The sequence below is a fragment of the Odocoileus virginianus genome, chromosome 25 (genome assembly GCF_023699985.2).
Source record: "Odocoileus virginianus isolate 20LAN1187 ecotype Illinois chromosome 25, Ovbor_1.2, whole genome shotgun sequence".
Classification (NCBI taxonomy): Eukaryota; Metazoa; Chordata; class Mammalia; order Artiodactyla; family Cervidae; genus Odocoileus; species Odocoileus virginianus.
This window is the reverse complement of record NC_069698.1, coordinates 6,579,495-6,606,340: the sequence shown is the minus strand read 5'-3', so window position 1 is coordinate 6,606,340 and position 26,846 is coordinate 6,579,495. Positions and strand designations below refer to the sequence as shown.

Genomic DNA, 26,846 nt, shown 5'->3' with positions numbered 1-26,846 from the left:
GTACAGAACTTTACTCAGAATGTCTGTTCCAAAAAAAATTGGTTAAATACCCTGCATTTAAAATTGACTAATAAGAACTTATAGCATCCAAATTTTTTTTATATTGGTTTATTTGACTTAAAAGTTACAGAGGATCTTGTGTATTTACTCTGCCAGAAAGTGGTCCTTTTGCATTTAAGCAAGAGTGGTATTTACCCATATCTGTGTAAATTTTGATAAAGTCTTCTGGATCCTGGGACCTCAACTATCTCACCTGTCTTATGATACAGTTACACTGGCCTGGTGGGTTTCCTAACTATGCTGAAAAGCTCTGAAGTATCTAAAGGGGGAAGTGAAACTTCAGGCTGCTTTATCAAACTTCAGTAAAAGCAGTCCCACCTGTTTCAGTTTATTAATTACCTTTCACAGTAATTTATTATTCATCAACTATTCGTGATTTGATGTACTCAGTCAAATAGTATTGTGTGCCTACTACGTGTCTGTCTATTCTAGTCATATAGCAGAAAATAAACCAAACACACATTTCTGCCCTCATTGAGCTTTCAAGCTATCATGTTATATGGTAATAGAGTCGATAGAGAAAAGAATGAAACATGAAAGGAAGATAAGGAGTATTGGAGCTGGGGGTTGAAATTTTAAACAGTTGTTCATGGAAAGCTTCAATGAGACAGTAACATTTGAGCAAACACCCTGAAAAAGATGATGGAGTAAGCTACACTAATAACTGGGTTAAAGAGTATCAAGGATAAGAAATAACAAGTGCAAAGGTCCCATTGTGGGAATATGGTAGGTGGTATGAATGGATCAAATGGGGAAATAGGAAATTGGACTTCAGAGTAAGCCTACATTAGAAAAAAAAAAGTTTGTATTTAAATAAAGAATGAAAACTCTTCATCTCAATTGCTTGTAAGTCCCTAAGAAACATTAAAATGATAAGATTCATATGTTACATAATCAATGAGACAGACATTATTCAGTGTTATTAATCTTTTTTTGCTAATTAATATCATTCCTAAAAAAAAAATCACTCCTTAGGGATAATACATTTATGCAAGAATTTTGTCTTAATGCTTTTCTGTAAACTCAAGTATCTTAATTATTTTAAGGAAAAATGGTATAGATAACCTAGGCCTAGTTAATATTTATTTAATTCAGTTTTCCAGAAGTCCATTAAATCCATGATGATTTGTTTTAGAAAATCAAAGATACATTATTTCCAATTTCTATAGTCATTATTTGTTCTCTTCAAATTTCTGAGTGAAACTACAATAAATCACAATGGCTAGCAGACATATGCTTCAAGTAGAAAATGGCAATCCACTCCAGTATTCTTGCCTGGAAACTTTGATGGGTAGAAGAGAACTGACGGGGTACAGTCCATGGGGCTGCAAAGAGCCAGACATAATGAGGATCAGCACAGCAGACATATGACAGAGCAAGTGGAGAAAAGTTTGCAGAATTTTTGGAGAGGTAATCAGGCTGAAACTTCTTTTGAGGTATCAAAAATTTGAATAGTTACACTCTTAGTCACTTTCTAATTACCCAAAACTGAAAGAATGGTATATTTCAGTTAAAAGTTGAAAACATATAAAGACCTTGGAAGAGAAACTCTCAACCTATAGGATGAACTCAGACTGTTATAATTTTTGAGTAAATTTTATGCACCTAGTGAAATCACTAATGAATTATGAGTGTTCAATACACTAAGAGTTTTGGCATCTGTTTTATAGTTAACGGTATATATTTCATAGTCAGAGAGCTTACTAGATTCTTTCTCCATTTCTCATGTAGAAGACAGGAAGGAAATGACTAAGTGGATTTCTGCTTTGATTGAAAAAGCTGTGAATTTCTTTTTGTACCCAGACACTGAGTGATCCACAGTCTGAAATAAGAACTCAGTGTTTACCATAGACTTTGAAAGTTTTTGCCCTCCTGAGCTCCAGTGATACAGCTTTATTAGCTAATGTTATTGAAGATGTGAGTTGCAAAATTGTATTCAAGTGATGACTTATATTACTATTAATCAAAATTAAACAATAAAATTCAAGAGAAAATTTTATAGAAGGAAAGATACCCTTCTGTTCCCCAGTCCATGTCTAGAGTCATTTTAAGCATCATTGACTTAAAAAGCTTTAGGGTCCAGAAATGAAACAGAGCTTTGTCTTATATCTGTGTAAACCCTGTGCTTCTTTAAAATAATTATATCTTTCTAGACTTAATATAAATACCACTTAGCATTTCAGTCTAATCTATTTCAATCTCTCTCATCAATGCATTAGGCAAGGCCCTTGCCAATTCCCTGCCTGCTTACTGGAGAACTTTACTAGTCAGGATTCTGATCTCAGCGTGGCTCTTTCTGTTTTCTTCTCACTGATGAGAAATAATTTTTTCCACACTCTTCTTCCTGTAGATTAAGTTTCTCAGCTTATATTTCAAGGTTTTCACTATGGTGACTAGGACTTGACTCATTCTTTTTGCCTTTCCTAAAGCTCAGTCTGCCTAGATGTAATATTGTATGTGATACTAAGAAATATAATATTTAGTCTTGACTCCTGGCACACAGCTCCTAAAACTCTTGGGATTTCCTAAATAAGGAGAGGGAAAAGGGGATCTTTTGCTATGTTAATGAGGTGACTTTGGAAAGCCCTAGGTCACCTAAGGATGGTTCTTGGTTGCCAAGAGATCTGACTCTGTGATTAAAGTGTGAGACCTTTAGTCCCACCTCTGGACCTCCTGGGTGGGGAGTGGGACTTGAGAGTGAGTTCAACCACCAATGACCAAGAATGTAATCATCGGTGCTTATGTAATGAAGCTTCCATAAAAACTTGAAAGGACTGGGTTCCAAGAGCTTCTGGGTTGGTAAACAGGTGGATATTTGGGGGAGAGAGGCCTGCTCAGAGAGCAAGGAAGCTCTGCTCTCCTTCCCACACAACTTGCCCTAGGCATCCCTTCTATCCGGTTAAGACCATAACCAGGCTGATACTGTCAGAATTAGGTTGAATTGTAAAACATTTAGCTAGGGTCCAAGAATTTCTTGGTGGTATGTGAAAAAAAACCTACACGATGGAATTGGTACCAGAACATATTAGTCCAATCATTGAAGACACAGTGGAAACACTTTTCATCTCTGTTTTTCACTCTTCCCGTTAAGTTTGTTTCAGGGTCGCTGTTCTATAAAGAACTCTTTCACATTACGTATCCTTCATACTTACGTACTTAGGGAGTAGTCTATGTATTTGCAAAGTATTGGCCAGAAATGTGTACTCATTGTTTGGGAGGTGGGGGTGAGGACAAAGTGAGTCAGATTTGTTGTATGCTCTTGAATTGCATACATTTTTTGTTAAGCTAGGAAGGCACACAAAACACTGTAACAAAGGTGGTAAGTAACAATCAGCCCCAGCCTCCAAAACTATCTTTGGGAAATTTCATCTCCAGTGGGAAATTGTTTATATTGATCAAAGAAAAAATCACTTCAATTTTTTAAATGCTCACATGCCCCACCTAGCTGTATTGTGACATACTGATGGGTTAGTACAGATGGGGCAAAGGTTCCTGACCTGAGCCTCTGGGATCCTGAGAACTGATCTCAACAGATTCTAAACTGAAAAATTGTCTACTGTGCTGTTACTGCTTTCAGCTTACTGTCCTGACTGATGATGGATTCTTTTATACTGGAGATGCAAAATGCTTCTCATGTTTCAGGTAACAAGAAATATGTTTTTCTCAGCTGAACATTATTCATTTTATTTCCTGCAATAAGAAGTACCCATTATGATGCTCTGATGCATGACTAAACTGGTAAATATCATTGGAATACTGTTTTCTAGGTTGTAACAAAAGCAACTGTGATCCAGATGCTCCAGAAAAGGTCTTCCTGTTAAGAACTAGGTAAAGTGGTTCCATCTCTCCATTCTTTAGATTGCGAAGGACAAATACTCTACTACATTGTTTGGTGGAACTTACATTTCAAGCTTATTTTCAATTCTGAGCTCTTACTTATGCTAAATTACTAGAAATAGTATTGTCATCTCATATGCACTGTACCTTGCTCATGCAGGTAGGGTGCACTGCTTTATTAATTTCTTCAAGGAAAATGTATTTGAGGGTAGGAGGCTTTATTAAAGCTTTGGGACTATAAAGGAGTTTATATTTGATCAACACCACCACCCCACAAGCAAAAAAAGTCAAATTTATTATTACACATTTCTGATAAACGAAGTGGATAGTGATAAGCAAGTAAATTAGAAATGAAGCTCTAACATCAAAATGCCTTGAGTAGAATTGTGGCATTACCATTACTATGAATCATGGATGATTGTGTGACCTTGGGAAAGTTACTTCATGTCTCTGGGCTTCAGTTTCTTCATGAGTAAAATGAAGACAATATTAGCACCTCCTTCATAGGGTTTTTTGAGGGGGGATTACTCTACTAATTCATATAAATTGTTTAGAATAGACTAACAAAAAGTAAGTGTTCAATAACTGTTATTAATGTTATTTATAATATATTTAAAGGTCTTCCACCATTAGAATTGTGTGGCTTAGCCATTGTCCTTTTTTTTTTTTTTTTTGGTGCCTTCTTTTCTCAGCATCGCTGTCTTCACTCCCCTACCAAATTCTTACTTTTATTATTTTGTAATTTCTCATTTTGCTTTTCTTACGTGATTTAATATAGAGTGGTTTCATCATCACTTTTGAGACCTTAGCTATAGGTGACTAATGACTTTTGGAGTTACTGCTCCAAGTGGCATGTTAAGGTATTTTCCTAGGATAGGACAAATTCCTCTCTAAAAGGAATGCCAGAGCAACTGAGCACTACATACAATCATACTTGTCCCAAATGTACGTATGTATGGCACGCTCAGTTTATAGAAGGTATTCTGATCCAACTTAGCTGCACACCTTTGAAGGCGGCCCTCTGACGTGTCATCACACTGTCATGAGGAGACTGACTTGCTCAAGGTCACTCGCTTGTGCAGAAGAGGAGTTTTAACTAGACTCTTATTGCTCCCTAAAGCCCAAGCTCCTTCTACTGTGCCTAGCCAACTATTTGTGTGATTTCCTTTAATCATGAGAGCAATCTCACAAGCCTGGCACTATTGTTGGCACTCTTTACAAGTAAGGAAACTGAGGCTTAGAGAGATTGAGTTCATCAAGATCATGCAGCTGATAAATGACAAAACCCAAATCAAACACTCTGCCTTTTGCAGATCCACTTTTTAACAATTATGCTATATTAACTCTCATTCCAAAATAAAGGGGATCAGAGAGAGAGAGTTGAGGGGGAGAGGGGTCCAGGCTAAATATGTAGTTAAGATGATTTGTCCATGTAAAGCTACTTAGAACTGCTGTTAAAAGGGAAACAGTTCCCTGAAGTATTTCTCCAGGATCCCATCGGAATGCTAGCAATGCTGTCAAACTTAACTCATACTGAGTTAATAAATACTGAATAAAAGGAATACTGAATTAAAAGGTGTTTGCCTCATAGTATTTGCCTTCTTGTAGGTCCATTGGTGAAAATGAAATGTTCATGTTAAAACCAAGAGGGAGAAACTACTTATTTAGAGAGAAAAAATATAAGAACTCTAGAATACTGTGAGTGTAATGTAAGGAGAACCAGAAACACAAGACTGGCAGCCTTTATCATAAAAATCACAGCGGAAGACGGAGCTTAGAGATTTCAGCATGAAAAGAAAAAGAATTCAAAGACTTGTGTGTGCACACGCGGCCGTGCTCCCTCTTGTTTTATTATTTCTCGAGCCACCAACTCCCCTCATCCCCATCTAGCTGGTGACTCAAGCCTTCTGATGAAAGCGCAGTATGTGAGATTGCTAGTTGACATTCTCTTCCGGAGACTAGCCTCACACAGGGGTGACCCTGTGATGCACAGAAGGCTATTCAATGCCTTGGCGAAGTGGTTCTGGGACCAAGATTTTATTATGCTTCGTGGCTGAGAGTTGTGATCCCACATCCCGGATTTAGAGCCACTAAGGGCTTCGACAGCTCCACCCAGGTATTCTAGAGGAAAATATTCCTTCATGCTCTCTGTCTGATCTGAAAGCAACACAGCTTCCTAATGTTCCGCCTGGGAGGTGGTTTAATCTTTAGAAATTGCCGGAGAAGCCTGTCCATCTGCCGGCATGCCTGGCTTTTCTGAAACGGAAAAGAAGCTTGGCTGTTAGAGTAACTTGAAGATTTCTGTTTGTAACTTAAAGCCGCCGCTTAATTCAAAATAAAAAAGACACACGCTCTGGCTTCTGCAGACACTGGGAAAATCTGTGTGACGAAGTATGGATCTAGAAATTCCTGATTTAATTTCCCCCGGGAAAGAGTAAACATTTTCTATTTGCAACTGGGCAGTCGCCCCAAGTGATCTGCCTGCAAAAGGTGTGCGCGAGAAGGGCCCGTGGGGGGGGGGGGGGGCGGGGAGAAGGGGGACTTAGGCTAAAGAGTTGCTCCCTCCACCCCGCCAATCAGTAGCCGTTCATTTTAACTTCTCGGAGGCAAGTTCCCACCCTAGCTACCTCCTCCAGCCCCTCCCTCCCTCTTTTGCTCCCCTCCCCCCAACTTGGACCCAAAGCGAGAGTCCCTGGCGAGGTCCGTACCCCCACCTCCCTGCCCTACTATTCCTTTTACAGAAGAAGCAGGCTGCGATACCACGGCCGAAAAGTCCCTGAGGAGTGAGCCAGTGAACAGGCGTCTGGGGGCAAACAGGGCGCAATCTGAACCGCGGCGAAGCTGCGTGGGCAGTGTGAAGTGAGATAGGTCTGAACGCAGCTCTAGTAACGACACTGCAAGTGGCGGTCTCGGAGGCCCTACCGAGAGCCGGCTGCTTCTGGGTCCGCTTCCTATTGGCGGGCGTGGCCCCGGGGCGGAGCCACTCAAATGCCCCGCCCACTTGGGGGGCCCCAGGACGCGGCGCGCGCGACTTCCCAGAGGAGTTCCAGATCCCGCCTCAGCCTGGGACTTGGTCCTGCAGCGCCTCTAGGCTGCGGATCCCGCTCCTGCCACCTGCGCTTGGCTGTACCTCCTGCGAAGCGGGGAGCTGCGAGGAGAGAGGGAGGGCGAAGGGAGGAGGAGAGCGGCAGCTTACACACGCCTTCCAGTCCCTCCACTCAGAGCAGCCCAGAGACCGCCGCTGGCGCCGCTGCTTTCGCTGCCGCCGCTGCCGCCGCCGCCGCCGCCACCTGAGGAGACTGCCTGGACCTGTCGCCCCTCGGTTGCCAGCCCCGGCAATTCTTTCCTAGCACCGGGCTTTTTATGCACACTGCCACTACCATTATTATTATTCCAAGAGAAGGAAAACAACAGACCCGCTAAAAAGAACCACGTATACCTTTCCGAATTACTCAGGTGTCTCCCGGAAAGAGAGGGTCGCCGGCCCCGGAGGAGCAGCCAAAGGGGCCGAGGGCGCGTGTGGAAGGGGAGGCGGGAGGAGTTGGGCCACTGCGCGGTGGAAAGTTGCGGGCGGCGGAGACGGGAAGGTGCGGCGCCACAGCCCAGAGGGCGGCGTGTCAGGGAGAAGCCTCTGCCCCCAGCGTCCGGAGCGCGAGCGCGCGGGGCCGGGGACGACGCCCCCTCCTGCGGCGCGGACTCTGTCGGTGGTCCCCGAGGAGGAGGAATATGGCTTCGAAGGCGGCCCCCTCCTGCCGTCTGGTCTTCTGCCTCTTGATCTCCGCTGCTGTCCTTAGGCCAGGTAAGAACAGGGGCCTCGGAGCAGCCCCAGGGCGGCCTGGACCGGGGGGCAGCTTCCTAGGTCCCGGGCCCGGGCCTCGGGCCCCCCACCCCGGTGGCGGCGCGCCCAGGCGGATGGGGGAGGTAAGGGACCGGCGGTGCGGGCAAGAGCTGGCCCTGGGTTCCCTCACCTGTGCCGCATGTTTGAGTTCGATCGCTTGGCTCAAGTTGGGGCAGCGACTGGGGGCACTGGATAAATCTCCAGGAAGTTTGGGTGCGGCCGGGGTCGGGGCTTCGGGGGGCCCGCAGGCAAGATTCGTCTGGTTCTCTCCCCTTCCCCCATGCGGCTCCCGCCTGGGTGGCGAGCTCTCGCCCTCTGACAACCCCTCGGGTATCAAAGTCCACGTCACTGCGCTCTGGGCAGTTTTCCTTTCGCCTAGCTCTCAGAGGCAATAACTCGCGCTTTTTCGTGATAAATCCCCTGGTAACTTCCCCTGGGTGAGAGGTGAAGAAAGGAAGGGAGGGCTTTCCTCTTTGGAACCGCTGAAAAGCTCCAGCCGCGGCTTGGAAGCCCCTTCGTCCATTGTCTGGGTGGGTTGTGAGGGTGGGGGTGACGGCGGGCAAAGGACGCAGCCTGGACTGGAGTCCGCAGCCAGGTCTGTGCGCCCTTAGTGAGGGGGCTGAGGACTGGTCAGGACCCGTGATCCGACCTCAGTTTTCAGTTCTGTACTGAGACTCATAAGGGGGAAAAAAAACACCAACCAACAACTAATATATCTCGCCTGGGAATCCCTTTCCTCACCCTTGGGGACGTCCCCTGGCGCTGTCATCCTCGAGACCCGCTGGGTGGCTGACAGGAGTTGATCCTCCCAGGGCGTTCCGCGTGCTCGCAGTCGCTTGACAGAGCAGCAGGTTAATTTTTCCCTTGATTTGAGGATTTGGGGGGACATTCTTTTCTCCCTTTGAAGTTTTGATCTGTAGCCCCTCCTAGACAGTTAAAGATAAAACTACTTCCTGTTATTCTGGCTTCTGTTTGTCCTCTTGCTCCTTGCTTTAGTTTTTATCAAAGGAAAACTCACTTGCTTTTTGCATCTTTTATTTCTGCACATACCTTGAGTTGTTAGCAGGCTCAGGTCAAAGCAGAGGTTTGAAAGTCTCTGGATCTCTCCCAGGAAGGGGGAAGAGTGAGGCTGGGGGTTAGAGCCTGAAGATCCCTGGTGTTGGTGAACTGCCGCCGCTGTATGTGTTGGTGGTGGTGGTACGCGGGAGGTGGGTGCCCTCCCCAGATCGGGTCTCTAAAATAAAGTTACATTTCTAGTTGAAGCAATGAGCTCACCTGCTGTTCTGAGGAAGAGAAAGAGGGGTCTGTGACAGATCGCCGGTTCTGGGGCTGCGAGTGTGAAGCCAGAGTTGAACCGGATTGAAAGCTGGTGGGGTGGGGCGAGAACACCCGAGAGGGAGGATGGGGAGACCCCCTTGGGTCAGGCACTGTACAGATCTCACTTTTTCCAGATTCCAGTGTCCGGTGTGGGAAGGAAGGGCACTCACTCGGGAGCCGAGGGGAGAGGAGGGAGTGTGAGGCTGCTGTAGTTTGTAAAATGCAAAGATCCACACGCCTACAGTTGGTTTTAACCCCCTCGCCACCTTGAGAATGTAGTCTCACCTACACCCCCCACCCCCGGACCACATGCACACGCCCAGTTTCCTTTTCAGTGCTGGAATTTCAGTTGGGCCACCTCGGAGGACAGGTTTTTCCGCACTTGTAACTGCTATAAAGGGAGAGGTTCCTCTTTCGGATCTTGGGGCGACTCTTTTGGCGCAGCAAGCTCGCGTTTCTCTCCGGCACCCAACTGCGCGCTTCCAGCCAGCCCGGGAGGGCTCCGTTACCGCTGCCTACCCGCCACTGTTCTGCGGGTCAGAAGGCTGGGATGCTCAGATCGGTGCTTTCCTTGAATTTACCCGGCTGACATATGCTCCAGATTCTCCGTACGGCATGTGTGTTTTGAAAGAAAGGATTATGACACTGAAACCGCCATGTCCAGACTCTGGACGCAAGTCTAGGACGGCAAGTGCGCCTCCTTCGGATCCCTCAGCACAGCCGAGCCCAGTGGGGATGCAGTGCCAGTAGCTGGCTTAGGCGAAGGGACTCACTGCCTGCCCCGCGTGCAGCTCTTCATTTCCGGAGCCGTTTTGACAGTGTGTTTAGAAACCTAGAGTTTGTGAAACTGCCTCTGCAGGTCTTCCCGCCTATAGTCACTATACAACAGTGAAATCAATATATTGTAGGCATGGTATGCAGTCTGTTTTGAAGGGAGGAGGAGGATTATCTATGAACCACGGAAAATGAATTCGGCGATAAAGGCGATGAAGTATGTGTTCAGCATCTGAGGGAGCAAGAATCTCATTATTCTCGTAGAAAGAGCGTCAGCCTGTGGTGACATTTTGTATTGCTTTTAAAAAGGCTTTCCTTGGTTATTTACAGGAAGGTGGGGTGCTGTAATTAACTATCTCTTCTCTTGGGTCGTCTGTGTGCACGCCTCTCTGCAGTGTTTCTGAATTGCTCACTGATACAAGGTTCATTCCAAAACATAAGCAACCTTGAAGCTGCCCACCCCCTCCCCCCCGCCCCCCGTTGAAATACTATGTTCGGAATGCATCTGTTTATCTCTAGAGGGCTTGGGAAAAACATCAAATAATGTCCTTTCAGACTACCTGATGTGGGACTATTAAAATTTGTAATTTCAAAACTGCAAACTGCTTAGAAGCCAGTAATATTTCTGTTTCCTTGATGATTTATTTAATCCAATAGCAATTTATAATCTAATGGGGCACTATTTAAAGTAAACTGCTTTTCTAGGTTTGTTTTAGGACTATTTACCTTCAGGCACTTGAGCAAGTCATTTCACCATCCTTGGGCTTCAGTATTCACATATATGAGGAAAAGGGTGGACTGAGACTCTGCTGAGAGCTCTGCCAGCTCAAAATTCTGTTTCTAATGACCTAAGGTAAAAAGCTCATTTAGGCAAGGCAGAGTCATTTTCCAATTGTATTTTTCTAATGCTTTCAGACAGTCTGGACAGACACAATTCCTATAAATTCTATTACCAGAAAAATGTGAGTGGCTCCCATTTGCTACTTTCCCATCTTTTTTCCTTCTTTTTAAACTCATATCTTGTGCTTACTCCTCTGGGCCTGAATCAAACTGTTAAAAATTGTATAATAGAATTAGTCTCCCATTCTCCTGGTAAAAGGGATCCCAACAGTCAGAAAAGGCTTTGGATTGTAAAAAAAAAAAAAAAACCCACCAAAAAACAGAAAAATCCTTTACTGCAGCCCATCCCTTCTGGAAGACTGGCTGTATTTAAACTTCATATAGTTCCTAGAATAAAAGGTAAGTCATGGTTTATGCTAATATGTTCAGAGTCTTATATGCACACATTAAAAATGCTCCTAAACAAACTTGATTTGCTTCATAGTTGTATGTACAATACAGAAGGAAACAGAATATAACAATGCTTTTGTGTCATTTTTGAAATCTGTAGAAATCCAAAATATTTTATGACTAGATTCTAAACTTTTTCTGACTTTTTAGAAAATCTAAACTAGCTTGTCTTTAAAAATAGAAATTTAGAAGAAATGCTTCTCTATTGTTCACTTATTAAAAAGAAAAAAAATCAACAAAAACCTACTTGAAGACTCCTAAAAGTTAACAAAAAATTCTTTATGTTGGTATTAGTACTCATGTGTTCAGTTTGTAGCTATGCTGCATAAGAATTTTGAAACCATGAGGAAGTAATTTTTCTACTCCTTTTTATTTCCCATCTGTAAAATTATCTCCCTGTGTAGTGCATCATTCTGATTTTGGTGAGATCAGTAACTCCCTTGCTCAGCATTTTGAATTTTTCAAGTAAAACATGCTATATTAAGACTTTTATTATATCCTTAATAGAGTAACACTTTTAAATTTATTCCACTTAATTATCCCTCTGATCTTTTTATTAAAAGCAGGCAAAAATGTTTTCTTTTTTTCCCCTTTTTTCACTCAGGTTTTCATTACACTAAATGTAGGCCTTTGTAAAACCAGCACTAAGTTGTCAGCATTACTTAGTGTAAGATGGCAGTTTTTTGTCATATAATATTTTAAATGCTTTATAATTACCTTGTTTTATATTCCCAAACACACCTCTTTTTGTTTGAGTCATCTGTTTCACATAAAACGTCATCAAAGAGTTCTAGCTCTCTGGAACAATTCACTCAAGTAGACACATGCAATGTGTATCCCAAATATACAGGAGAGCAACATAGGTGCAGCTATGATAAAAGAGTAACTCTGTGCCTGTGTGTATACACAGAAACTTTAATTTCCCTCAAAGTGTTAGTTTTATTCTTAACTGTTAGATTTTCACAAAGGCCCATTTTATTTCTCACACATAATTTTATGTAGCATATTAAGAATTGAGCTAACTTATTGGAATACTAAAGAAAATTTTCTTGGGAGTCGTAAGTGATGAATTAATGTTTATTTGATTATTACTTTTGGATATCAGCTCCTTTTGATTTTCAATACAGATTGAAAAAGATGGGAAAAATGTCCATTTATATTTCTCATTACTTTTTTATTAGGGCAGAAGTTTCCTTTTCCTGTGGAGAACACAGCCAAGACTAAAATATATCTAAAAAAAGGGTATTATCGGCTTTTGATAAGGGTAAATCCTACAGTTATTACAAGTATCCCTATAGTGTACAAAATATCATATATTTGTAGTTACTGATATTTTCATCCAGCTAATTTCTCTGTTTAAATAACAAAATTTATGTTCTCTCCCCCAAACATATTAGACAGAATACCATATATATTTCAGCTAGGACTAGTTCCAAATGTGCTGTAGTATTCAGTAATTGTTTTATGGTAACCTATTATCAGATCCCATTATTGTAGTGTATGTTCCAAGAATGAAATTAGCTTTTAGTGCTTCCTCTTTTATTTATCCATTCAGTTCTCAATTATCCATTCTATTCAAGGGGCAATCAGAGTTGTGCAAATCCAAAAATTTCTAATCACAGGATTACGTGATTCAACTTTGAGTTGAGGTACTGCAATAAACATGACTATGTCTGACCTTCTAAGAATTCATGAAAGTGAAAATGAAAGTGAAGTCGCTCAGTTGTGTCTGACTCTTTGCAACCCCGTGGACTGTAGCCTACCAGGCTCCTCCGTCCCTGGGATTCTCCAGGCAAGAGGACTGGAGTGGGGTGCCATTGCCTTCTCCATAAGAATTCATAGTATTGCAATATAATGAAATGAAATTGTGGGAGAAAAGTCTAATCAGAAATTAGACAGCTGTCCAGTTTCTCTGGCTTGCTTCCCTGTCTTTTTCCTCCCTAAAACTCTCTTCTCTGTCACCCATACATTGTGGTAGATCCAAGACACTCCTGGTGTATGCCTGGTTTATTCAATTATTAATGGCACCCTTTCACTCTCAGAAGTGCAGTTTGGATGGCAAATTTTATGGTCACAATAATTATTAATGACTTGACTGTCTATGTGTCTTTCTAGAATACTTAAGATAGAATACTACAGTTAAGGCTTTCCTTATCCTGACACACTGCTTATTTCTAACCTTTTTAAGCATCAGCTACAGTGAAGTATCAATAGGGGTTATATGTTTCTTTCTTTTTTTTTTATGTGTTTCTTTAATGTCAAGTTCGACAAAGATAAAAGGTTATGGCTGGAACCCCAGAATATTGTAGTATGTGTGAAACATTAAGGATTCCATGGATTGGAGTGGAAATCAAATCGACCTGAGATGCCAAGAGAGTAGTGGTGTTTGAAATTCACCTGAGAGCTATACTTAGCCATGGAGTTATCTAGGGAAGGCCTATTTCAGTTTGATTCTGAAATCCTTTCTTAGCCAGCTGCACAATTCTCATTCTGTTCTGTAAAGTTTCTCAGTAGCTCCACTGTCAATTTCGATCTAATAATAAATTACCAAGGCTATCTGTCCAACTGAAGGAGGGTTTCAAGCCTTTTTGTACGTGTGAGCTACAGTTGCATCGTTTAGATATGGTGACCTGACTTGCAACAGCCAACAGAATGGCCAGGACAGTCGGCGTCAAGACTGACTGTTCCTAACTGGTCACTCACAGGTTGTTTGGTTCATCTGTCTCTGAGGGTCTCAGATATTCAGAAAACTCCAAAAGCAAATGGAGGTGGGAAATGTGAGAGGGTATTATCTAAGCACACAGTTAAAGGGTGCTATAGATTTGTCCTTATTAATAGGATAGATTGAAGGGAGAGGGCCTTGGACACTGTGGCTAAAACTCTGATCAGCATATTCTTAAGTACTTTCCCTAATAGTTGTGAGGTTTCTGGTTTTCTAGCTCCAAATCAAGCAAAAAACAAAAAGAAGTCTTGCTACTCTTATTAAACTTTTGAACCGCAGTGTGGCAGTTAACTATGCCACATGATAAAGTACTCCAAAATATAGTGGTTTAAAACAGCAACTGTCTTATGTAGTTCGTTATTTTTCAGTTTGGCAATTTAGACTGGACATTTGGGTGCTTTTCTGGTTTTAGTTCCATATCATTCTACTGTAGTCTGCTGTGGGTCAGCCTATGTAGCTTTGCATTTGAGATTTAACTGGTGGTTGTTCAGGAAAAATTAATTCTTTTCCATAGTCTTTCATTTTCTGATTGGCTTCCATAGGCTAGTTCTCTTGATGGAAGCCGGATTCTGAGAGAAGGCAGAAGTGTGCAAGTCTTCTGGAAAACCATTCTGCCACATTCTGTTTGTAAAGACAAATTTCAAGCCCAGCTCAAATTCAAGGGTGGGGAAATCATCTCCATTTATTGAATTGAAAGAGCTAAAATCACTTTGCTAAAGGGGTTGATAAAGACCAGGAGAGAGGGTTAGTATTATTTTTGCAATCAGTCTGCCTCTCACAATAGTAGTGAGGGGTGTGGCAGTAGCAGGGGTCCTTCCTACAGATCCTTAACTCCATATCCACAGTTTACACCCTTCTTTTCCAGATTATTAGGCACAAAATATTATAGGGGCTCATATATTGTAGAGCAGTGTCCAATAAGAATACTGTTGTCCACTGTTCAAACTTAATTTTCCCCTGGAATAAAATTATGGCAAGTTTAATCTGTGTATGTGTGTGTATGTGTATGCGGAGAGAGAGACTGAAGGGTTAAAGGCATGCAATTCATGATCAGAAGCTAAAACGTGGTAGAAGAGGGGTTAGTGGGAAACTGAGAAGGTGTCTGAGACTTCCATCTTCTTCAGTTCTTCTATTTGACAGCTAAGATAGAGGAAAACACAGGTAAAGAAAAGTAAAGTCTGAAAGAAACTTAACCACCATTTTTGGGGACAACAATGTTTTTAGTTTGATGTATGTTTAGACCCATAGGTTCAAGGTTTTAGAGCTATGGAAAACCTTAAAAGTACTTAGCTACTTGCGTAAGTATAACCAAGCCAAAATTAATTAAAACTCTTGTCAATTAACCATTCAGCATATATAATAGCATTCAAATTGTGTTCAGTATGTGCAAAGCATTGAGCTTGGTGCTGGGGATACAGTAATAAACTAGCTACTAAATAGCCAAGTTCTTCATGTCAAGAAATTATGTTCTCTCTGGGAAACAGACATAACTCAGCTAATTATATAATTATTGAATAGAACTTTTGCTAAGTACTGCAAGGATGCATAAAGAACATTTTACATCAGTGTGGCCAAATTTGGTCTGGAAATTAGGAAAACAAATCAGAAAGGTTCTTTCAGGAAGTGATATCTAAAGTTGAGAGATAATTAAGCAGAAGACATGAACTGAAGGAATGAGATGAGTGGATACACTAAGGAGAAGGAATATGGTTCTCACTCCTAGAGTTAACCAGGAATTCCTTGACATTGTTCAAATTCTTTTTTGTAATTTCCCTAATTTACTTACCAGTTGTGGCGTTCAGCAGAGGATCTCTTTGATTTTATTCAAATTCTTGTGTACTAACACATATTTGCATGTATACTTTCTCCACTTTAAAAATACCTAGGGGGAAGAAAAATTAAAAGATAAAATAAAATAAAAATACCTAGGGGGAACATACTCTACATACCATTTTGTACTTTTCCTTTTTCATTTAGAAGCACATTTTGGAGAATAAGAGAATATCTAATATCAGCACATCTCTACCTCATTTTTTCACATGGTGTATTGGAGTTTATTATGCATACCATAATTAACCATTTCCCCAGTTCTTGGAAATGTCGATTTTTCCCTAATCTTTATTACAGACAATATGGTAGTGGACATTTTAATACTGGTTCTCGTTCATAAGATCAATTATGTTGGCAGGAAAATATCTTAGAAGTGAAATCGTTGAGTCAAAGAATATATGTATTTTACATTTAGAAAGAGATTCTATTAATAATTAAAGTTCAAAGAATATATACTGAATTATATACTTAAAAGTTGCTAAGGAAGTAGATCTTAAAAGTTTTCATCACAGAAAATAATTGTAACTATGTATGGAGATGATGGTTAACTAAACTTATTGTGGTTGATGGTTTTTGCAATATATACATCTATAAAATCATTATGTTGAACACCTAAAACAAATATATGTCAATTATATCTCTATTTAAAAATGAAATATGTATCTTTGAGAAGTTTCCTCAGCAGCTCAGCAGTAAAGAATCCAATGCAGGAGCCTCAGAAGACCTGGGTTTGATCCCTGGGATTGGAAGGTCCCCTGGAGGAGGACAACTCACTCCAATATTCTTGTCTGGAGAATCCCATGGACAGAGGAGCCTAAAGGGCTGTGGTCCATAGTGTTGTGAAGAGTCGGACATGACTGAAGCGACTTAGCACACAGGGACATATCTTTAATTGCAACAAAGGTATATGCAGATGCACCTTACCCATACTTCTCCTCTACTATTACTATAACTATTAAAAAACGAGGATAATATGTTAATTCTTATTTAGAGCTTGTGGGAAAAGTGAGAATTATAGGAATAATTGGCACACATCTTAATGTAAGGGAAAACTGTAGACAGTTTGATGTCTAACCTGAATACGCAGGAGTTGTTGTTTAGTCACTAAGTTGTGTCCAGCTCTTTTAACGACCCCATGAAATGTAGCCTGCCAGGCTCCTCTGTCCATGGGATTTCCCAAGCAAAAATACTGGAGTGGGTTGCCATTTCCTTCTCCAGAAGATCTTCCCCACCCAGGGACTGAACCCGTGTCTCCTGCATTGGCAGGTTGATTCTTTACCACTGAGCCACCTGGGAAGCCCCAATATACAGGAGGGTGTGTGCATGCTCAGTCATGACCCTGGAGCCACAAATGCAGGAAAGAAGTGCATTTATTATGAATTATTATCACTGCTATTTCCACAGAAGATGGGTAACTTTTAGAACATAAACCATATAATCATAAGCCATATTTTTTTTCCATTTTAGAAGACTCATACTCTGTGGGATGAGATTAACTGAAGCAGTGGATTAAGAGGGAGCAAGATGTGAACCTTAAGAGTAGTTGATAATGCTTTTCATTACACAAGTGGTTTCCAAGTATTCATGTTAGTTCATTGTGGATGCAATACACATTTGTGGGTGGTCTCACTAACGCCATTTTCTAAACCCTATTTAATAAGTTTTACTGAATAGACCTCATTTTTAAGTAAATCATATTTTGAACAGTTCTTCCAAGTTTGTTTTAACAGGATTGTCAAAATTTTTTTTGAGCTGATAAAAATACCATCTTCCATAAGTTTATAAAAAATATCAGTGCTATTACATATGTTTCACCCTGTAATTTTTGGCCCGACTATGGAAATGAGTGAAGTATAATTTTATAATCACTTTTATGTGGAGAGACCATAAAATATATACATGAAGTTTCCAACAAGTATATGCTGAAGATATATTTTTAAAAGGCAACAAGCGCTCATAATGGACTTACTGTATGTACATACTGTAATTTTATGAATAAAGCAATTTCTGCCTAGCATTTACTTTTAAATATCCAAACTTGTGGCCTTCATTCTGCAGGCATTTTCTCTACCTGGTGATAGGTATGACACATTCTAAGAAAAATGTTTATGTTGAAACCCACTACAATATTGTAAAGTAATTAGCCTCCAACTAATAAAAATAAATGAAAAAAAATAAATAAATTAAAAAATGTTAATGTTGAAACCCACTACAATATTGTAAAGTAATTAGCCTCCAACTAATAAAAATAAATGAAAAAAAATAAATAAATTAAAAAATGTTTATGTTGGTCATAAGGCATAGGTTTTATATTTTTGCAGAGATGAGCAAAATATGAATAATGAATAATGCTTAAAATATCAGCTCTAAGAGTAAAATGTAATATATATTTGGATTTACCCTGTTCGATTAATCTTCTATGAAGCCCAACCCCAGTGTATCATAATCTAATTCTCAAATAGAAAATTTCCTTTAGAAATGACTGATGATAAAACTGCTTTTCTTATCATACTGGAATGGCAAATAAATATGTTTATTAAAACAAAACCTGCATCAACTCAGCTGTTTTTCTCCTTGCTGATAAGTATGTCTTCTTTCTAAAATAAATGATAAAACAGTAAAAAGAGTAGAGTTTCCAGGTATGGTTTGGAGGTTATCATTTTCTAGAAATGATCCTCAATATTGAACTAAAAAGGATTTGAATTACCTGAGTCGTGATTTTGTGTGTGTGTACACTGTGGCTATACCTCAGTGGTATTAAAAAATAATTGCTTAATTTTTGTAGACTGTCACTGCTCACAGATTTTACAGACTGTCAGTACATAGCATATATTCCATTGCACAAGAGCTCAAGAACTTGGGCTCTGGATCAGAACAATATTTTGATTACTGTCTCTTGCCTTTATCTTCTCATTTGTAAAATGAGGATTACAATACTATCAAGTTCACTTGATGTGAATATTCAAGAAGGTAATGAATGCATAGTGCATGACTCAGTGCCTGGCACAAAGTGGACTCTCAACCAATAATAATCATTATGAATCACGTTTTTCAGTACTCATAATATTATAATAAGTGTCAGTTTATTTGTAACAGAAAAATCTGTGAAATACCTCACTTTACTGGTTGGAAGATATATTTAGTTCCATTAAAGTACATTTTTGAGTTTCCATAACAAAATTGGAATTCCTATTCTTATTAGGACATATCATAGTCCCAGTATCTGTCAAGTAACTTTTCAGTTTTACAAACTCAAGGAAAACAAAAGAAAAACACAAATTGAAAATTGCAGCCTTAAAATGTAATTTCCTGCAAACAAAAATGGTTAAAGAAAAATAACACTTTGTAAAATTATAAAGACATAAGCAATTTATAATACTATTATAATACTAATATATAATACTATTCTTAGAAATTGATATTGCATATGTGCTTCTATAATTTGAAAGTATTAGAGCTTAGAAAGGGAAAAGTTTTACAATATTATAATAGAGTTGTTTTGAAGGTAAAATTATGATTTTAAATACAAGATGCATTTTCTCAACCATAATTCAATAGAGGGAGCTCCACTACTTTACTTTTGTGAGTACTGTAGGATGCTTCTATTATGATTTTCTGGTGACCTCTAATTTAATAATGAAATTATTAAAAATTTGTAGTTTTCATATTAATGATATTTTTGAAATTGAACAATATCTTCCTCTTATTAATGGAATTCAAAAAGTGCTTCTGCACATAATACATGTTTTAAAATCCTAGTTCTTAGTTCTCTATATCCTTTGAATAATAAATCACTAGAGGAAATTAAAGTAGGTATACTCTTGAGAAGCATACTTCAAATTAATACAGCAAGGCATTAAAGGACAAGTTTATTTCCAATGATAAAATAATGAATATTTTGATATTACTTTTGTGGTATCTGTTAAATAAGACAGTTATATAATGGAATAGAAGAGGAAAAATAGCTGGTATTTTTCACACTCTGCCTAGATTTTTAACCCAGTGATTATAGATGTCTATATGCAAATGGCCTATACTCGTATCTTTCCCTCTTTTTTATTTTTCCAAATATCCCCTTGATTTAGATAGCTCCAGCTATATTTTCAATCTAAGTTGAAGTCTGTCACTTGTGTGTGACCCTGACAATTCATTTACCTTTTCTGGGGTTCACTTTTGTCATGGAAGTATTGTCTCATGATTTCTAAGATCTTAAAAATTCTAAGATTCAAAATTATACATTGATCTAGAAAAATTTATACAGGTTTGAATCAGTAGTAATCAATAACTTTTACTGGAGGCCCAATTAAGAAAAAAGGTTTTTAAATGATTCTTATTTACTTTTTATTCAAAACAGAAATTATGAGTTCTACAGAAAATTGCCTGATTCTATACACAGACCTCCTAATTTATTTAAAAAATGCCATCAGTTAAAGAAATGGCCCAGTACGTGTAAGAAACGGCAACACAGAGAGATACATCTTTTAAACATTTCATAAATTAAAGTTAAATATGTGCTCTCTTGGCAGGGCTAGTGGAGCAGCCTGGGATTGAGGCCTGTAACTTATTCATTATGGTTTTAAGCCTTCTTTGAAGTAAGTGCTTGTTTAATTTAGCTTTCTTTCTGTTTAGATTAGAGTTTTGAGAGCGTGGCTTCTGCAGGCAAACTGAGTGGTTTTGAGACCTCACCTCCACTCTTCACCTTCCTAGCTGGGTGACATTGGGCAAATTGTTTAATCCCTCTTCTCTAATGATGCGTGCAGTAGGGACAAGCTCATTCAGTAGTGTGATTGTCAACTAATCTGCTCTCAGTACATTGTTAATATTACTGAAATATTTAAATCCAGTTAATCTCCAACTTCCCCCAAATATGATTATAAACCCAACTTACTAATATAACACATAAAAAAGAGAGGTCTCAGGTTATTCAAAATTATAAAATTGACAGCTATAGCTCCTCCCCAGTCCACCTTTTTTCTCTACTTAAGAAGTAGACTATGAATGACAGTGATGTTATTTATTAGTCATTAACTTTGAATTTATTTGCTATGTGAAACAAATAAGTCATTCACAAATGCCTAGGGTTTATCCATTAATTATTAGTATCATATTCATTATGACACAATTCTTATTTGATAGTGAAACATAATTGCATTGTGATCTAAATTTAGAAGTAAAATTAAAGCTGAAATTGCAGACTTTAGTTCACAGCGTCTGAAAGCGTATTGTTGTTTTAGGTCATTCTTATAAGTTGGCCAGAGGTAATTTAAGAGTAAGAAAATGTGTATGTGCTTAAGACAGATTTATGTAGACTCTAGATTCAGAGTACAATATAGTAGTGATCATAAGCAATTTTAAGGAAGTAAAAAAAATAAACAGTCTGTTTTCCCAAACTTCAGTCTAGCACCCCTCCAACCTCTTCTGTCTGCCATTAAAATGAAATTAAGATGTGAAAGAATCTTGTTACTGTTCTGCTTAAAATACTTCAGTGGCTTTCTGTTACTGTAAAGATAAATACAAACTTCTAAGTGTAACATTTAAGGTCCTTCATGCATTTCTTGACACAGTCTTTCTTGGAAATCTGTGCTCCAGTCATGCTTCTAAATGTGCCATGACTTTTTGACCCTCTGTTGTTATTCATGTCACTGTCTTATTCCAGGGTTCTCTCTCTACCCTCCTCCATCACCATCCCTTTGCCTGAAAACTAACTGGCATCTCCATTCTTCAGACACAGTTTAGATGCCATCTTCAGAAATTCTTCCCTGATTGCCCTAAAGTCTATGCTGTCTGTAGTTCTAAAGCTAATTTCCTCTATTGCCCAATGCCTGTTTACTCATTTCTCTCTACCTTAGAGGACTTTTATGTTCTGGAGGCAAGGGCTATGTCTTAATCTCTTTTCCTACTTGGTGTCTACTGATACACACCATATCCCCCATACATATATGAAGATTGAATAAATACATTAAGTAAAATTAGAAATCTTAATAAAGCCTATATATATATATGTAAAACATATGAATATCTGTATGGGGATAATTTTTCAATGGTTTTTAGAAATTCAATTAGAGAATGGCTAATCTCCTGAAATATGGTTCTTAAAAAGAAATATTTACCATATTTTACCCAAGCTACAGGCTTCCCTGGTGGCTAAGATGGTAAAGAATCTGCCTGCAATGCAGAATACCTGGATTCCATCCCTAGGTCAGGAAGACCCCCTGGAGAAGGGAATAGCTGCCAAATCCAGTACTTTTGCCTGGAGAATCCCATGGACAGAGGAGCCTGGTGGTCTATAATCCATGGGATCACAAAGTGTCGGACACGACTGAGCGACTGACTCACTTTTTCACCCAAGCTATGCAATGAAGTATAAAAAGAAGTGGAATAAAGTTGGTCTAATTTTACTTCCAGGTGCCAATCCAGGTTAACATAAAATAAAAACCTTAATAACTGTGTTCCCATAGACATTGAACATTAAAAGTAAGATCATCCAGAGAAATACAGGAGTGCCTTTAAACTGATTTATTTTTGTTTTTAAGACTAAATTTTTCTAGGAAGATTGTAGGAACACATCCTCAATAGGCAATAAATGACTGGTAATATTTTTATTTCTCCTGTTTTGAATTCTTAAATTAAAACTTTGGATCAGGGCATTTTCCTGATTATGGCAAAAACAGGATAGAAAAGATTTCATTAGAAGTTGATTAGTCACACAGGCAATATTGAATATATTTGTACCACAAAAGATATGTATGTATTGTGGGCCATGCCTTGAGGGCTCTTAACAGTAAAATATCAGAGATAATTTGGAGAATATCTAGCGTTACTTCTGTAGAAGTATTTTTTATCGAAGAATTTTTAAAATGTAGGTACAGATAGAGAAAAGTTTATGAAAAAAAATGGATTTTGTTTTTACTGAAAAATAAACCTTGTGCACTTGAAACAGATTTTTTCTCTGGGCAAAGTAATCTTAATCCTTATAAGATTTCTAGTTAAAGTATTTTTTAAAACATAAGCCTTTATTTGCTTATTTTTACTTTACTTTGACTCCTTCCCAGTTGTTTGGAATTTTAACTTTCCTATCATGGCTGTATTCTGTTATTCCCTATAGAATACCTTGTTAGTAAATTTTTGCTTCTATGGTCTGGTACTCAAGTCCTGAATCCCACAGAGAAATTCTAATATTTTCTAATATATTATAAAAGGACTTGTCCAGATAAACCAACACAAACGCAGCACACCGTCGCCAACAGACCCCACAGACTATGTACCTGGTCTGCGCCATGCACAGTAGCACCTTAGAAAAGAATGACCAGTATATTTGTATAATCAGTTTTAAGCTCAAAGACTGTAATTTTTATTGTAGTTTTTGAGTTACAAAGTCTATTGTCACTTTCAGCCTTTACAGTATAGGACTTTGAATGTGTATAGTGTTGAATGCATACAGCATATGTATCAAAAATTAATCAGTGTAAACATATTCTCAAATAAAGGCAAGTAAATGAGACTTTTTATTTATATGTATAAAACTGGTTGGGCCACGTCAGTGACCTGTCAAGAGTCTGTATAAGTCAAATAGTCCACATGAGAATTTAATTTTTTTAATTTCTTCTACTGCTTGAAAAAATGTTACTCTATGACAAATGTCGCATGGATTCTAGGGTTCTAATATAGGCTCCACATTAACAATATTGTAACCCAACAAAACAATCATCCCACAGTCATGTCAGACAATATATAAATCATAGAGCTTTCAGTTTTCCATGGATGCAGAATCTAAGGTTAATACAATGAAATAATTTTCCTTATCAATGAGCCTTATTTTATTCTATGTGAATAGGTTTCAAAAGTTTAATTTTCTTATAGAAAATGTGATTATAGGAAAAAATGAGTATTTTGTATATGCTGTAGAAGACAAGTGATGCTTAAGGGGGCAGCCTGTACTGCCGAGGAATATGTAAGAGTGAATGAGTGGACCTCTCTACAGAGAGAAAAGAGAGACAAAACTTGAATGCTAGCATGAAAGAGAAATTGCTATTTGAAAGAGATTATCACAAATTGCTTATGTGGACCAGTAGCATCATACCGTAAAATAATTTTTCTTTTCAGCTCAGCACCTGGTTGATAATATACTCTAGTAATTCCAAATTTGAATCTCTCTTCTCAATAACTGAAAATCACTTTTTTTTTGTTTAATCTTGGAGTAGGGAGAATAATGGCTGGAAAGAAACTTCTTATGGAGAAATTTTGATGCAAATCTCATTGAAACCCCGATAATTATTGACCAAATTTAGCAGTGTCTATCCAATACTACAATAGCAGAATGTGAAATTATGGTACTTTATCAAAGTGGGGAAATTCTGAATGGTATTAGTTTGCTGAATTCCAGAGATCAACTGAAGTTAAATCAAATAATTCTAGGGCATATCATTTAATAGTGAAGTTATATAAATAATATAATGGTCATTTTCCATATTTATGTATATTCTGATACATATTCTAAGCATATTCTGATCTGTGATGAGTGCTGAAGTCTTGTTTATACAAATCCAGTTCCTGACATGAACCAGTGAGAATCTACTAAGACAGTGTTTTTGAAACTAATCCCCCAAGAGATGGATGGAACATATGCTATTAACATAGTATTAAATGATCTGCTCTAAACCTGGGGATTAGTGGGCCTGAGATAAGACTTGAGCATTGAGCTTCTGTTTCAAAGGGTGGGTCTGGGCTGGAATGAAGAGTTTAACTCCCAAGTTTGCAGAGGAAGCTCAAGTTAGAGGAATGAGTATAACAGAAAGATAGTGGGTGACAACTCAAGTTCTGGAAAAGGAAGTCTGATGGGTGGCATCCTGAAGGAGGAAGAAATGGATATTAGAAAACCAGAGTTAGGTATACAAAAATGAACCAGTGAAATATCTTTGGTTAGAACAGGTGCCTCTACATCTGTTTGGCATCAACTGCACAATGGCTCATGCTTAATCCGACTGAATTCAAGACCATAATAACTGCAAATTTGGTTCTACTTACAGGTTCCCTCCCCTGGTTTATTCATAAGGCAAGAGTTCAGTCCAATAAGTTCTTATTGGCTGGGGATGTTACTCCCCACGCTTAGATTTTGTGACACTTTTCCCCACATGCTCCCTTCCTACCTCTTTCCCCATTGCCTTTACCCTGAGACATTAGACCCTGCTTCCTGATAGCCTCAACTTGGCCTCTCATTATATTAAAATAAATGCATGTATTTAGTTGATTTTTAAGTGAGTTGTGGATTTTTTAAAAATTAAAATTGTGTGAGAGATGTTTATTATTTCCTATAGAGTTATACACATTTATGAGACACATGCCTGTTTGAACACAAAGCCCAATTCAAGAACTACCAAATAACTCGTTATCATTGTATTCCTTTTTCAAGTACAATCTCTAATGTTTAGAATGGTATCTGTCTGAATTTAATGCTTTAACATGAAAACAAGGTCAAAGGTAGTATGATCAAGTTACCCAATAAACATTATTTTCCCAATAGTTTTAATCTCACTCTGGTTCATATCTTATTAAATGTTAATGATACTTCAAATTGATAAGTTTTGAGTTTTATATTCTTTTCTCACCTCAGATAATTTTCTAGATAGGTATTTAGAAATTTCACCTTAAAAATTAAAATAACTGAGTGGTAATTACATTTTCCACAGCAGTGTTTAGCAGTCAAACAGGCTGAACTTCCAAATGAGTTTGCTACAGGAATGGCAGGCGGAAATAAGAATAAAATATTTAAACAAACCTCTCCACTCCCCACAAAATACCATCAAACAAAGCCCAGAAACAGTTCAAACATAAGATCATCCTTTACTTTTTTGTGGTTATTTACTTTGCCTTCTGGAAATATTGCACAATCTGTTAGTTTTTTCTCTTTAGATGTTTGCAGGATATGGGATGTACTACTAAGTTTTTTAAAACTGACATTGATTCTCACAACAGAACCTTTGTGTACTTGTTAACCACATAACTACATTATTAACTATAGGTGCTTCACAAATGGTAAAATAAAATGAAAAAGAAACTAAGAAAACAGCTGCCATGAAAACAGTTCACATACTCCACTAACTTTATTGTTTAATGATTAAACTAGAAAATATTTAATAGTGAGTGTTTGTTTATCATTGTTGAATCAGTAACAGTAACCAGGATCGTTGTGCCGTTGATAACAGTCACTGGGAGCTTTCCTATTTGGTGAGGCTTGACTGCCAGTGATCAATGGCAGAGTGATGTAGGAGACTGGAGAGGAAATATGAGCCCCAAGTTTCAGTTCTGCCCTGAGATTTTGCTGTTTTCTGTTTCTTTGGTTGTTCAGTGATGATATTAGGCCAGAACATGTGACTGATTATAAGTGGGTGAGTTTCCTTCCATGTGATTATAAGTGCTGTGTGATTTAATTATATTGCCAAATAAAAAGGATCTTTGCGTCGCCTCTCTTGGTATTCACTGTTGTTCTTCTGTTCTCACCAATGTGATCAATTAAGAGCTAACCACGTAACATTTTGCAGTTTGAGATTACCAATCACATTGTCCCATAAATAAAATAATAAACTGTAGAAATAAAGAATAAAGTATAGACAAGCACTATCAGTGTGTGAAATTATGGCAGACAGGAGGGATATAACTTCTCCCCTAGTCAACACTGAACATACTTGAGAGAATACACTATCATGTTTTCATTTTGGTCTCAATATTTGAGATAAAGATATAGAGAAGTTAGATTTGGTGCAGACAAAAACAATAAACTTGATTAAGCCTTATAGAATACAGGTCTTGTGAAGAAGACTTAAAGTCTAGAGAAGGAAGGGGTAAACTGTGAATTAATAGCTGTGATGAAAACACTGATCCATGATTCTGTCTTCAGAGACAGCTGTCCTACATCAATAATCACAACACAGGATTCAGCTACTGAAAAAAGATAGTTCCTTGACTCTGAATTGGCTGCTTTTGAGAATGACTCAGAGACTGCTGTCTCTGATAGTGTTACAAAATGTTATAGCCAATTGTCTGTCTGGGATGTTTTATATGTATTTCATAATCAAGGCAGAGATTTTTCTGATATCTCTTTCAATGCAGAGATCAGTATGAAAGGGTAATAAACTTGGTGATAAACACTTCATTTTTCTTATCTGTTACATGATAGAAACT

At 38.5% G+C, this 26,846-nt stretch overlaps 1 protein-coding gene across 3 annotated transcripts in view; it reads left to right on the top strand.

Annotated features, from left to right (window-relative positions):
* The first annotated feature begins 6,967 nt into the window (after positions 1–6,967).
* The window catches only part of ALCAM (activated leukocyte cell adhesion molecule), a 213,613-nt gene continuing 193,734 nt past the window's right edge, over positions 6,968–26,846 (top strand). For all 3 annotated transcript variants that reach the window (XM_070454949.1, XM_070454947.1, XM_070454948.1), the window contains exon 1: positions 6,968–7,696. In XM_070454949.1, the coding sequence (XP_070311050.1) occupies positions 7,624–7,696 (73 nt within the window). In that variant the 5' untranslated portion in view covers positions 6,968–7,623. The remainder of the gene's footprint in view (positions 7,697–26,846) is intronic.